This window comes from Oreochromis aureus, linkage group 6 (assembly GCF_013358895.1).
Source record: "Oreochromis aureus strain Israel breed Guangdong linkage group 6, ZZ_aureus, whole genome shotgun sequence".
Taxonomy (NCBI): Eukaryota; Metazoa; Chordata; class Actinopteri; order Cichliformes; family Cichlidae; genus Oreochromis; species Oreochromis aureus.
Genome location: NC_052947.1, coordinates 13,748,308 through 13,763,798, shown reverse-complemented (window position 1 = coordinate 13,763,798; position 15,491 = coordinate 13,748,308). Strand labels below are relative to the sequence as shown.

The window sequence follows — 15,491 nt, the reverse complement described above, 5'->3', positions numbered from 1 at the left end:
GTGATAACTGGCAATGGGTCTTTCACAGGAATTTGGTTTGCAGAATTTATGTTAATTCAGCCACACTGGAGAGGTTTTTTAAAAAAACTCTTCTCAATCTGATTTAGAGCCAGACTTTGACTAGGCGACTCTAAAACCTTTATTTTGGTTTTGAGCCGTTTGTGTGTGGGCTTGCTGTAGTGTTTTGGGTCATTGTTCTGGGGGCATCAGGGCATGAACCGATGGTCAGATATTTTGACCATTGGTCAGAAAGATCTTTGATCAGTGGGCTTTGATCAGTAGTTGCTGATCAATGGTCATGACAATTTGCATATTAATGATCAAGGAACTAACCTCACAGCCCATTGTTCATTCAGTGGGCTAGTTTCAGTCATTGTGCAAATGTACTGTTTGTAATGTTGGGGAAACCTGCAGTCAGCTGAGACTGAAGAAGTCACTTCAATGAATGACGAAACGCAGCAAAAGTCCCAGACCATCACACTACCACCAACATGTTTGACTGATCTTTTTATGAAGTGCTGTGTTAGTTTTACACCAGATGTAACAGGACAGAAAAAGTTCAGCGTTTGTCTCGTCAGTCCACAGAATATTTTACCAAAAGTCTTGAAGATCATCAAGAATTTTTTCTGGCAAAAGTCAGATGAGCCTTTGTGTTCATTTTGGTCCACAGTGGTTTTCTTCTTGAGTCTCCCATTGATGCCATTTTTCCTCACTCACTTTCTTTTGTTGAATCGAGAACTCTGACCTAAACTGAGACAAGTGAGGCCTGCAGTTTTTTACAAAATGTTCTGTTTTTTAGTGACCTCCTGGTTGAGTTGCTGGTGCGCTCTTGGAGTTATATTGGTACACTGGTTCACCATTGGCTCTCACCGTGGTTCACTGGAGCCCTTAAGCCTTAGAAATGACTTTGTAACAGTTTCTAGACTGATAGTTCCCAATGACTTTGTGCTTCACTTTGTCAGACAGGTTCTATTTAAGTTCCGCCTTGATTCTGCAGGTCTAGCAGTAATCAGGCCTGGGTGTGACTAGTGAAATTGAACTCGGCTTTTTTAACAAATGTAGTTAATCATGAAATTCATGATTTAACAATGGGGGGCAATTACTTTTTCATACAGGGCTAGGTGGGGTTGGATAGCTTTTTTCTTTTAATAAATGAAATCTCCATTTAAAAACAGCTTTTTGTTTTTACTCTGGTTATTTTTTTTGTCTAATATTAAAATTTGTGTGATAATCTGAAACATAAGTGTGATAGATGTGTCAGGAAGGGGGCAAATACTTTTTCACAGCACTGTGACTCGCAGGCTTTGCTTCATTTTGGCAACATTTTCTCTGCTAAACTCATGCTACTGTTTCTTCATCAGCACATACTTGTATAATTCCATTTGTGCACGTTGTCTTTTTAGTGTTGTAACTGTGTGCAGGTGTGTGTGTGTCATTAACATTTTGTCAAAGGTTAATAATTTTAACAGGTGGGAAAAAAAAAAAAAAAAATCTCATCTTTCTTTTTCCCCCGGTGTGCTCAAAAAAGTTTGCAGGCGTGAAGCCGTTGCACACGTACTTATTTCACTATAGAGATGATGAAATGTTACCTCATTATGTCATATTTGGTTTTGTCAAGCTGCTAAAAAAAAATACTGAAAATTAATCAAATGGTTATTGAGTACTCCCCAGAGCCTAACTCCTGCTCCCGCCTTACCATTACTACTGTGTGTTTCCTGTTTCCTCACCTACCTCCTCCATTTCTCTCCCATCTTTCCATCTCCTGCTTTCATCACTTGCACGGAGTGATGACAAAGATAGATAGAAGCTTTGGCAGCTGAAGGAAGAGATGAATATTTAAAATCGGGCATCTTTCTCTGTCCTCTCACTGCATCCCATCCTTTGTCTGTCTCCCCTTGGGGCTTGGATCTCCAGCTCTTGGTGTGGTGTGGCACAGTGTGCGTGCGTGTGTGTGGCATGTCTTGGCTTGTGGTTTTCTATTGGCATTCTAAGGCGAGTGTAGTCAGATGATGACACTTAGCTGTCAGCATGCAGCATTAATGAGCGCAGTGACACGCACAAACACTCACCCCACTCTCACACACACACGCAGCATTCCCCAGGGAGACCAGCAAACGATCACCTTCTCCTCTCTGTGTATCCTACAAAATATTTTAAAAGCTCTTTATTTTTTTAACCTCTCATTTCCACCGTCCCTCCATTTCATTTCTCCCTCCAAATTCGTGCTTCCTCTTTCAACATCGCACTATTTTTCTCAAACTTTTTTGCCTCACTTGTGTGTGTACTCTCAGCGTGATATGTGTTAGTTGGCTGTGAACCATGCAGACACGTATCTGACAACTCTATTAATACACAGCCAGCTAATACCAGCCTCCTCCTGTGTGGATTTTTGCATGTGTGTGTACGTATAGAGAGATGTGTGTGCTCAGTCCTCAACCAATCCCTCCCTGCACTCGAGGTCTCTGCAGAGATTTGTCTGAAAGGCTTAAAGCGCACAGATCTCCAGTCATAGAAAGATCATACTCACAAATACGCACACACACACACACACACACACACATATATATATATATCCCGGCTGACTCACTGACACTGTAGGGAGTTTGCAGTGACTGACAGATTTAATAGAAGAACAAGCTGTAATCTGAGGGAATCCATTCAAAGAGGGATTACATTGTAATCTGAGGATAGAATAGCTTTTCATCTCTCTCTCCCTCTGTCTCGTTCATTCTCTATTTATCAGTCGCTATCTCTTTTTTGCCCTAAAGCCGCACCGATCCTTTTACTAGCCCTCTTTTTATACATATATATATATATATATATGAATATATATATATCTTTCCGATCCTTGATTTAATTTAGGATTTTTTTCTGCTTCCATCTGACACACACATTTCCAATCCTAGCACAGCTGTGTCACCTCAGCAGCACTTTGCCGTCAATCAGCAATGATTGCGCTGACGAGAGCATTGTAGCATTGCAATGCGTCAATGCCTCTTTGGTGCTAAATTATACCCAGAACCATGTGCACATACACTTGGAGGAAGCTCACAAGATTTATGTTTTTTTTTCCCTCCCTGTCACCACTTTTTCTTTCTTTTTTTGCATCAACAGCTCTTCTTTTTTATCATTCCTCTTTCTATAATGAAGCTTTTTCGCCCCAAGTTGTTGTTCTGATATTGCTCCATTCTGTGGCAACCCGTCCTGCGAGCCCTCCCTCCATCACTCCTGCTTTCGCTGCCTCTGCCACATGGTGTTTCTCATTTGCTAAATGAGGAATCCAATAGAGTTAGATTAAACTTTCTGGACTCTCTTTGTTGAATCTTTAGAGCGAGCCTTTTAGCTGCCACAGCTTGCATGCGCATGTATAATAATGCGCTCTGCCAGTTTGAATATCTGTCCTTGTTTAAGTTGAAGAAGATTAATTTAATAATCCCAGTTTAAACAACTAAAAGGCAAAGATAAGAGGATGATAGGGAATAAGGGAGGGAGGATAGGCAGTGGGGAACAAGAGATCCAGACGAGATGAAATGATAAGAGATTTCCCCAGAGAAAGAGCATGTTAGACACGCTGACAGAGAAAAGAGAAGAGCGAGGATCACACAACCGTATGGCATTTTGCTTCCCCCTCTATTTCTTCCATCATGTCTGTCACTCCAGGAAGGAAAAGACCATCTGCACAAGTCCCCCCTCACTTTTTCCCCATCTGCATATATACCCGATCTCCCTCCTCAAAGCCCTTTTTATTTTTTTGTTTTTTTTGTCTCCCTTGCCATGCCAGTGTTCTTGCTGTCCTGATTTGTCGGTCTGCTCCCCCCAGAGCACGGGCCAGGTTAATAGGTTGGGTTCACATCCCCTTCCATTCATTACTTGTGGCCTTGTTGCTGCTGTTAAGGTCCGCTGATGGTTACTACTCCCTCTCTGACCTCAGCTTCCTACACTGGACAGCTAATGGACACTATACCCTTGTTCCATCTGCTTCTACCTCGGCCTGCCCATCGTCGCTCAGCCTCTTTGCGTCTTCCACCCACTCCTGTTAAGCCATCTTCTTTTTTCTGAGCCCAGACCTTTCAATGTGTGCAACGAAGAAAGTAAGAGTGATAGAGACCTCCGCGATTGCTTCCATCTGTCTATTCTACCTTTCTTTTGGTGTCACTTTACTTATCTTCTACATTAATGACTCAGCCTCCACTCACTGAGTGTTGGTGTCAAGGCGCTCAAGTGTGTGTGTGTATCTGTGTGTGTGTGTGTGTGTGTGTATCTGTGTGTGCCATCGCTCGCCTGTCTTCCCACCGCATGTCTTATTACAGGTCCGTGTGACAGCGGGATATGACTTTTCAGCGCTTTCTCTCTGATTTAAAAAAAAAGAGAAGAGGGAGAATGAGAGGGGGGAATAAAGAGCAGAGAGTCAATTACCACCTTTTCCTCGTTCCCTTCAAAGGGAAGATCAAAGCTGCTTCTCACCTCCCCTCTATGCCCCCTCCTTTCCTTCTACCCCGACCAACCCCTATCAGAACTAGTCTGTTAATTTACACTCTACTACTACCCCCCACCCTTTTGAAAATCTACATATTCATCAGTTATATAGTCGATGCACTGGGAACCAAGGGAAGTTCACACACACACACACACACACACACACACACACACACACACACACACACACACACACACACACACACACACACACACACACTCATGTACACACACACACTCTTACAGAGCCATAACAGTAACGTATAGGCTTCACAAAATCTTTAAAACACTGACATAATTTTTTCTGTTTGTCTGTTTTTTTGCTATATTCTGAACAAATGTTCTACTTTTCAAACTGATAACAATTCTAAGGCATTCTCTTCTTATGAGAGGCCATTCAGGCCATAAATCATACTTTCTCGCACACACACAAAATCATAATCTTGCACGTACACCACAGTACTCTCCCACATACCATTTGGGCAATAAATCTTTCTTCATATACTCACACTACTGTACTTTTTTTTCTGAGCAGTATAATTGTAACTCAGACACATCGCCATGCTATCTCCAATACATCATTATATACTGGATGGTGTGGTTCAGACAGAAAGAATGCTGTTGTTTATAAGAGCGAGTTACTCTGTTTGTGTGTGTACAACTGAAAATATGTTTGAGATAAGAGGACACAGTTGTTTAGAAACCGAAAGAAAGTTTTATCAGAACTTCTAGTCTTTTCTCAGTCACATCTATATTCTCACAGTCACTTACTAACACCTCAAATTTCACTGCAGTTCTTTCAATCTCTGTTACTGTCTTCATTATGAGCAGACACTGTCCAGTTGGAGATGTTGCGCAGTGGGTATGATGCAGTCACTCTTTCTGCTCATCCAAATGATGCTGCATCTGTGCTCTCACTGTATAAGATCATTCAGCCAGTGTACACTATGCTTTTTAACAGAATATAAATAAAGCACCTCAAAGTTAGTCTGGCTATTTATTCATTTATTTATGATTATTTTATAAAGCAAGTTTTATTTAAACAAGATGTCTTAAGACTCTTATTAGTTTTGCTTTCTTTTAAATACAAATAAAATAAAAACAAATCAAATATTAGGAAAGATTTGTATGTTAGTAAATGCATAAATTATATTCATGTGAAAAAGTATAGCGTTGCTGTTTCCATAGGAACAGAATGAATAGCAGCCAGATAATCAAATGAACTAGATTAATTGATCATCATGAAGTGAGCTTCTCTATAAAATGAAAGGTTTGGGTGTTTTCTAACACAATTCCACAATCTTCCAAGAAGTAGACATACCAGAAAATTCACCTCAAGGTCAGACTGATGCCACAAACAAATAGAGGGGTGATGATTTGGGCTCTCTTTGCAGCCGCAGAACGTGGGCATCTTGCAGTCACTGAGTTGACCATGAACCCATCTGTATACCAAAGTATTCTAGAGTCAGATGTGAGGGCTTCTGTCTGACAGCTAAAGTCTGGACAAAATTGTCTTGAGGCTCAATCGTCCAACGAAGGAAATCCCAAAGAAGTTGATTGGTTCATCTGGACGTAGTGTTTTCAGTGGGAGAAACTTTTCGTCACTCATCCAAGTGTCTTCTTCAGTCTCAGTTGTTGGGGAATTACGTGAAAAGGGAAAGACCATCTCTGGATCAAAGAGGGGAACGAGGGTACATTTTTCATCATCCACAACCTGTGATTGCAGGCTGTGATTGCAGCCAGTCCCCAACTCTCTGTCAATGGTACTTATGGCCATTGATCAGTGATCAGTGATCAATTGTCTATGATCAGTGGTTGTTGATCAATGGTCATCAAGAAACAAAAGTACTGTTTATAAAGTTGGGTGAGGGACGAAACGTTTCCCCCACTGATAACGCTACATCCCGATGAACAGAATCAACTTTTTGGGGATTTGGACAAAATTGCGTCAAACAGGACAATGATGCCAAGCACAGAAAATTCCTCCACAGTAATGTGAGAGACTGATAATCTCATACACAAAATTATTACTTTGTGGTTCTTCAGGCTACTGAATCGTGGGCTGTGCTTAGTTTTCACATCCATGAACCAAAACTGTGGAAACTGTGATGGTTAGCTTTGTGTAGTCATGTTTGTTACACAAAGTTAAGTATGGTACGACACTGAGTGTGTGCGCATGTGGGAGACCATAGTGATCTGGGTCTGAGATCATGCTGCTGTCTATGGTTTATGAGCTAACCCGCCTCTCGTTTTTTTTTTTTCTCTTTCTGTTGCAGATCCCGAGTCAGAACCAGTGGTTCCAGCTATCGTGATTGGTCCAAAAGACACAACAGTGGTGGCGGGAAATGAAGCTATACTGGAGTGCATTGCTAATGCTAGGTAAACTCCTTTTACATGCATGCAGACGTGCATATACAAACATGCCCTGCAGAGGGTGAACGGTTTCTTTTCTTCCAGGTCACTTAGAGGACACCTCGGAAACTTGTAGCTCAGCAAATTTTGTCCTCTCACTTGTATTACTCACATTGGGTCACCCAGCTCACACAGCTTACAATAATTACCTGAACGACTGATTATCCTAGCCATTATTTTAGTTTAGTTTTGATTAGTTTCTTTTTTATTGTGTTGTATTATGGGTAATATTTGTCAGGGACAGTATTTAAGAAGTTCAGAGTAGGTATTACAATACAAACACTGAACTCATAGGCATGGAATACATCCCAGCCCAGTAAACTTTTACATACTGGCTGTTCTGTAAATGTTGAACAAATTGATCAGGAAAATAAAGCGATTTTCTCCATACTTTTGATTTATGTCAGTTCTTTAAGTAAACAGCATCAATTCAGTTAGTTTAAATTGCTTAAAGAATTGTTAAGTGAATCAACGCAGTCCCACTTTCCTCCTGGAATATGTGATGAGAATGTATTTTATGCTTATATTATAATCTTCTGTTATATTCACTCAGAAGCAGGTTTTCCTATGAGTCCAACACTAATAGGAAAAAAAAGTCCCACTGAGGCTATAATGAGCAGATAAGAGCACAGCCAGTCAGAATGATGAGTTTTCTGGACTCAACAGGTGATATTTTTTGCCTACTTTTGTTCTGTTTGTACAAGGGTTTTGTCAGATTTTGTTATTCAGTCTAACCTAGTCTGGCTGCTCTGTTTTGTGAGAGCCCCTTTAAATGTTTTTCTGCTGCACTTGACCGGCACTTGACCACTGGGTAGCACTCAAGGTATAAAAAAAATCAAGTGACTATTACACATAATGGATACCTGGAATGTAGCTACATTAGCTTTTACAAAACAGCACAGGAACCATCTCAGTCTAATAAGCTATTAGAAAAGTGATATTTAATTCAACACTAACAAGTTTGTTTTGAGGTTTTTGTTTTCTTTGTTTTGTTTTATTGCCTGCTCTGAAAACGTAGAAGAAGCCTCCTACATTTTTCTGTCAGCAAAATTTCTCTCCATAGTGACTATTTCTGCTATCAGAGAGGCACCCACTGAAATTCTCACACCAGAGAGATAGTCTTGTACCCAGGAAACAACCGAAAGAGAGAAACTATACTATACAATACCTGGGAGAAATAGGAGTTTGAGCAATGAAATCTAAAGTAGTGCTAAATTCTAAAAGCATTGGCTATCCACCTCCATTAATCATCAGTGAGTTATAGCGCTGTCCTGCTAAAGTGCTGAAATGATTAGAAGCTGATTGGAAGCCCAGTCCCAGCAGACCTAATAGGAAGAGTTTTAAAATCCACTTTTCACTCTTTATAAGGGACAGGAACCACCGAGTCTGCAAATATTCAAATTTTTTCCATATCTGCTGGTTAGGTGTCTTTAAATTCAAGTTTGTCTTCACCTCACATTTGGAATGTGATTGACAAAGAGTGCTCGTTGTGTTTTATTTACACTTGGATGGCATCTAAAATGAAAGATTCCACCAGAAAAACTTTGATACGAGTTTTGTATGACCATGTTATCGACCATGTCATCGACCAAATGACTGGATTTCTGTCCAAAACAGTCTATCACTGTACATGGGAGAATAGATTTGTGTATCTCAAATTCAAACCAAGTAGAGGTTTTTGGCACAATTTCTCTTACTTCCAAGGTGCTTGGAGAAAAAAGTAGTCTGAAGAGATGCAGCCATTATGCGTGATGACCGTGATGAAGGCTGTGAGCCGAAATGTGTCGGTCGAGCACTAAAGTTTTTTCTGGTCGTTAACCTCTTCAGACTGTATCACAAATTCATCCAGGCATTGAATGCAAACATGGTTGACTTACTGGCCTTCTTTTCATTCGCTTTGTGCCTTGTTAATAAAGTTCTTTGTTAGTGTCATCTACTGCCACCAACAGTATGACTGCTAGTAGAATAAAAAAGGCAAAGAAATATTGGAAAAATCCAATAAACATTAATACTAACATTGTAATGCTAATGATCTCTAATATAAAGTATTCTGCAGATGTATTTTACACCCAGCTTTGCTCATGAATCGTTTTGTTATCGTTGTTGTCTCTTTAATTTCTGCTCCTGTTGTTTGTGTCATGACTCCTGCTGTACTACTTTTAAAAATATCTGTAATATAAACCTAATTGTGAATGTTACAGTGAAGAAACTGGACACCAACATCATCTATCTTGTTGTTTAAATGCAGCTATGGTTTTTCATCTGATTTTGTTAATGAGTATTTGTATTTATATTCGCATCACTACATTTTGGTTGAAATTCATAGCTTCCTGTCTCCTACCTGAGCTTTTGAGCGGTCCTTGGCAAAATGCATCTTAAGAACAGTTCCAGACGCTGATTACATTAGTAGCTGTTGTCATGCTAAATCAGGTACATGTTCACTGCATAAGATAAGAAATAAATTGTTGGAAAAAGGGAAAAAAATGAGCTGCACTATTATGGCTTGAGAATATGCTGCTACATTGCTGTCTTGCATAAATGCACATGCACAAAAGAATGTTTTTTTTTTTTCCGTGTTGTTTATCCAAAACAAAATTTCATTTTACACGAAAACCCATTTCCTTTCCCAACATTTAGAGTAACTGACTGAAGCTCCTTCATGCTGAGTAGAGCTGACTGCTCTGATATAGACTGTCATCATTCATTTCCTGCCTCATTGACAAATAAACTGATGGATTTAATATGTTGTAATTGCCTTCTGCCACCCAGTTCTGCTCATTCTTTTTCTCCTCTCCTCTCCTCTCCTCCTTTCTCTTCTCCTCTCAGACCAGTGGACCGCCTTCTGGTGTCGTGGAAGCATGATGGGCGTCGGCTTTCCAGTGGGCAACGGCTCATTATTCCTGCCCCCACCTCTTCTGACACGGGCTTATATGTTTGTGAAGCGTCGTTTAGCAACAGCACTGCCAAACCCGTGGAGGCAAAAGCGCACCTCACTGTAATGGGTAAGAAGAAAAAAGCAGTCACTTAGTCACCCACAGACACACTCACATTCAGATTTCCATCATTTCACTTCAGAAGACATTACACTGACTTACATTCATATCCTCGTCACTTATCCTAAATCGAAAAACAAGTTGGGTTGAATTGATTGTGTTATTTACCATTAGTCCCATATATTTTTGACTTATTTAAAAAGCTGTTTACAAATGACATATTCAGGTTGCAGTCGATGAATTTGACAAATTTGGTTTAATGTGACAACTCAGCTTTAATTCCAAGGATTGAACTGAAATACTGCATTAACTGTCGAGGGATAATGATTTTATACACAGTCCCCTATTTTAAGGGGCTTAAGTGTAATTAGACGCAAAAGATGCTTCATGGAAATTCATTATTTCTTCATATAGTAAGGAGATTTTCATTTGTATTTGGAAGATTTTTCTGTGAACCCATAATGCATTGTAAATGTAAGTGAGACAGGCCATTCATAAAAAGAAAATAAACCCATCCAAAAGAGCAGAAACAGGAGGACTTTCCAAATCTTCACAAACAGTCTGGTATATTGTGAGAAGAAAAAACACACTGTTGAATGTAAAATGACCGGAGGTCCACAGACGATGCCTCTGGTGGATGATCACAGAATCCTTTCCATGGTAAAGAATAATTTCCACTTTGTAATTTGAAGCATTATCTGTGTGATGCACATGAACGCATGTTTCCAGTGTCACTGAGACATGTTAGAAGTCTGATGAACTGTATAGAGATTACGTAGACGGTGCTTTGAAAAGTGAGGCACAGCATACTGTAAAAGCAAACCAGCATTATTTGTTTTTAAGGTCAGGAAGCAAATTATTTTGCACTAAGTCAGTCACCTGATTTCAGCTCACTTGAGCTGCATTTCACTTTGCTGATAAAAGACTAAGGGCAGGGAGAACAAACAACACTGAAGAGAGGGATGGCAGAGAGGCCAGGATAATCATCACAAAGGATGCCCATTGTTCGCTGATATCCATGAGTTCCACACGCCAAAGAGTCATTGTTCTGGAAAGATTCTCAACAAAGTGTTGAAAATGTTCATTTTATTTATGAATGTGTTAATTTGTCTAGTTCATTTGAGCGCCTGAAACTCTGGGATTGTTTATGAAAATTGCTGTAATTTCTCAACAGTTAATGCAATGTTTTTGTTCAGCCCCTCGAACTGAAGATTGAACCTTAAGCTCTTATTTATTATATTGAAAGTACAACTTGAATAACTAAAATAGCAAAAATGTCAGTGTTTAAAAATATTTAGGCCTAACTCTATGTTTAGGGGACTTTTGCCCCCGAACAGGAGGCAGGTCCCCACAGTGTTATTGTGTAAAGACATTTATGTCCTCATAACATGAGTAATACAAGTACACACACTGCCTAACAAAATTATCCATGATTGTCCTGGGTAGGTCCACTAGTGCCCTCAACATGTGATTAATTTCTGCTTTAGCCTCGCTCTTGTCTTTCCTAGTACATTCGTTGCTCCGGGCACTGTGTCATTCTGTTTATTCCTCCATTTATTCTTACTTTTCTCCTGGAAGCTGGACTGTGAGCACCCGAGGCAGTGACTGTCAGCTACAGCACTGCTCGAGCTGAATCTGTTGTCCACATTTACCATTAAATTGTCCATTGTAGTCACAAACAGCTGTTGGATTCATGTACACACAAACTCACCCACGTGTTCTCACAAAAACATGCATGTGTGCACTCCATGCTTACACACAATCACAAAATGGCACCGTGGCCACATATGCCTGTTTGCCCGGCAGCTCAATTAGCCCCTCTCCCTGGAGTCACCAATCAATAAGAGGATGCTGAAAGCACTCAAACAAGAGCACTCTTGTAGAAGCCACTCCTGTCTTCTGCGTGTGTGCGTGTAATAGAAAACAACATACACGCGAGCAGTGAGCATGTGATTGATGAGGCGAAACTTCTCTCCTCTAGTTTCTTAGCATCTTTTTACTCTGCTGTGATTGTCTGTGTGAAAGAGCACCTAAGCAGAGAGCACCGACTACCTACGCCCACAGAATATTCAGAAGACCCGCCTGAATATTTATACCCTACTTATTCTCGTTCTGTGCCCCCTCATAATCTGCCACCAATTTTTGAACCTTTTTCTTTGTCTTCCCCCCAAAAACTCCTTTTTCTAAGTTATCTTTCCTCATTAGGCCGGCAGGACCGTTAAGGCCTGCCTGGCAGGGAAAAAGCCTGGATGCATTCATATGTATCAGAAAAGAAGTGACTGATGAATACATTGGTACTGATCCTCTTTTTCTGCTATGGGCTCAACAGACCTTGATGCAATAAAAGGGATTCCTAAACAGAATAGTGTATGTGTCTGTTTGAAAGAAAGAGACAGCCTCAAAGGCATTCATTATTCAATTTCATTTCTTTTCTGCCCCGATCCTCTAATCGGAATATGTATGATACTGCATCCTTGTGTTGTATACTGTACAAACGACTAGCGGTGCAAAAAACAATATATCTGCTGTTGTTTTCTGTCTTTGTTTTGCAGACAGACATCAGGGAATCCACAAAAGCTCAAATCCCTAAAACCAGCCACCCAAACACTCTTAAATGTGTTTTGTTGTGTTTTGGCATCTAGGTTCTTGCACTCACCTGACTGAAGGAGAATAATGCAGCTATGTTATCAGCGTCACACCATATGGCTGTTATTCATCTCTTGTTTTCCCGTTCGCTCTTCACTGCACGCTTTCCTCTTTCTTTTGTCAAAAATCAGGCAAAATTGCACAGTGCACAGTAAAGATAGGTGATGCACATATGTGGGTTTAAAAGTTGCCTGGAAGAACTAAAAAGAACTTTGTGTTTTCTCTTCAGTCTGCTGTTTAGATGTGAGGGTGGTCTCGCTTTCAGCCACACATGTACTCCAGATTGGGGCCACATTTTAACTCACCAGCTTCCATTCAGCAGCGCATTTTTATGCGGCGTACTCTCAATAAAGGCTCTTCAACATCCGAATTAGATGCAGTGAAATCAAATGCTCTCTTTTTAGGAGTGTGGTAACAAAGGAAATAAGATGACGCATGGGTTCTAAAATATGGTGAATGTTGTGAAAAGGTGATCTTTTTCTGTTATAAAAAAGTAGTTCTGGTGACTACACGTAACCATGCGCCAACTGAAAGATCAAGTAAGAAAACAAAAACAGGACTTGTTTCATGTGATGGAAAGTCCTGAGGTTTACAGCACTCCTGCGTGGTAATGATGGCAATAAGTGAAAATGCTGTCTATTGAAATACGATGCAAAGAAAAGAAAATAACATGTGGGATAAAAAGGGGATTTTCAATAGAGGGACAGCATAGTTGTAAAAACCTCATTGTTTGCATGTTATTACCATAAACCTATGGGGGAGGGGAGGGGGGGGGAGCACACAAATGAAACTTTTATTAAAATTCTCCTTTTTCAATAAGAGGTATATTGTTGCAAAAGCCAAAATACACATTCATTATTTAATTCATACACTGGACATTTCATTTTCCTCAGTCATTCTCTGGTGAACAGTTGCCACCATTGTGTGGACTCACAGACTCAGCTGTCATCTCTTTGTAAATATTAACAAGTGCTTAAAAAATGAGAAATGGAGTCTGTGCAGCAGTAGGTAACTTCTTTTATAGCAAGTAAAATGTATTACAATATTATATATATGCAAGCATATATTTACATTCAAGGTTTTGTTTATTCTCACTGCTGCTGTCAGCACTTAGAGCAGTGCTGGTGGAGATGTTTGGATGGAGCAGTTATTGGCAGCAAAATGGAGTTGTGTAAGAAAAAAAAGGAGGATTGTGCCCCTTGGGACCTTCCCCGAATGTGTTTTTTTGTGGCTGTGTATGGAAGTCATTTCACAGAGCATATAGACACAAAATCCTGCCTTCCACTGGCACTTAAGTTACTCAGTGCCAAGAGGGGAACCATTTTTATTCTGCGGTGCTCCATTACAAGTCTCCTCTATTAAGGAATAAATACTTGGAGAGGGCAAACTGTAAATTTGTCTGTTACATTTTCATTTTCAGCCTTTTATTTATTTATTCGCCTAAACTGAGAGTTTGTTAGTAGCTGTTTAATGACTTGGTGTTATTACAATTTTTTTTCTTTGCAGAACCGCCCTCTCTGACTGCTCAGCCAAAAAGTAAGATATTTGGAGAGCTCGACAGGAATGCGGAGATCCCATGCCTGGCTGCAGGTACGCATGTGCATGTGATAAATAGCTGTATGTATAAAGTTGTAGAATCTAAGTTTGTCATAAGCCTTAGTTTTTTGTTTGTTTGGTTTTTTTTTTTGGGGGTAATTTTATACCTGTTTAATTTTTATACATGTTTATAATAACCATAATGGAAGTTGGGTCAAAAAGCTAGGTGTCACTTTGTTTCCTTGAAGCTGACGTCCAGCTGTCTGCGAGGGAAGGCTTGCTTTATCGATAAAATACAACAACGCGCAGTAGAAACAGACAGGAAATAAATAGTGGAATTTTAAACTGAAGTGTGTAATGAGAAGATGAAGACCAGCAGTCTCACTGGGGTGACTCAGATTATTACATGAAACATGTAACACTTCCATTAGGCACTCTTCTTAAAACGATAATAGCATTAGTCTCAGTTTTGTATTGTTTCAGTCCTTGTCTAGATTCACACTTCATCAAACCTCCCCTCCCCTTTTACTGCTGTGTGAAAATGAAATAAAACAAACAATGAAAATTACTTTCACAAAGTTTCTAAATTCCAGCGCCTGAAAAGTGTCAGGGAAGGCTGTTCCACATGCATTCAATGATCCAGCAGCCACTTAAAGCGTTCTGAATCTCACAGTCTGCTTGTGCGTGCCACCACATGAGTCGTAGAGCTGATGCATACTCACACGTCAGATTTTTAATTATTCTTTAACTCACTAATGTTTAACTTGTTTCCATCAAACTTCCCCAGCTCAATAGTTGTGTTACTTTTCCGAAATGTTATATTTGGATATGCTAATAATGCATTATGTCTCTAAATATGTGTGTATTTGCATAATTTTCCAGACCACAAATCTGAACACTGGATAAACCAAGTTGTTGTTTCATTTTGTTGATATATGAGAGTTTTTTTTATCAAAGGGATTTTAAAAATCTCTTTTCATGACTTCATAAACCAGAAAATACTCCCACCAGACAGCTAATAATTGTCAAATTCCACTATATTTGTAGGAATAAACTGTCGTATAAATAAAGCTATGAATAAACAAAGACTAAGAACAAATACCTCAGAAAAAGCTTCAGGATATAGACAGGAAGAACTGTTCAGTGCACACTATATAGTCAAAAGTACTGGGCCGCCTGGAGCAGCTGCTCGGCCGTGGAAATGCATGAAGCTCCCAGCACACAGTTTTTGTGCTGATGAGCGTGGAGAATCTAGGAGAAAGGAAATTTCCCGAACTGACTTGTTTAACCAGTGGCAGCCATCACGGCCCCATACTCGGAGTTTATAAGCTCTTTAGAACAACCAATTCTTTCATAACTGATTGAAAATGGAGACTGCATGGCTGAGTGCTTGATTTCACACACCTGTGGCAATGGGACTAAAAACAC

General features: G+C 39.9%; 1 protein-coding gene across 1 annotated transcript in view; it reads left to right on the top strand.

Annotated features, from left to right (window-relative positions):
- LOC116312365 (protein sidekick-1) overlaps window positions 1-15,491 on the top strand; it is a 262,760-nt gene that overhangs the window by 162,263 nt on the left and 85,006 nt on the right. The window contains exons 6-8 of the mRNA XM_031729765.2: window positions 6,753-6,855; window positions 9,715-9,890; window positions 14,034-14,117. Of these exons, the coding sequence (XP_031585625.2) occupies window positions 6,753-6,855; window positions 9,715-9,890; window positions 14,034-14,117 (363 nt within the window). The remainder of the gene's footprint in view (window positions 1-6,752; window positions 6,856-9,714; window positions 9,891-14,033; window positions 14,118-15,491) is intronic.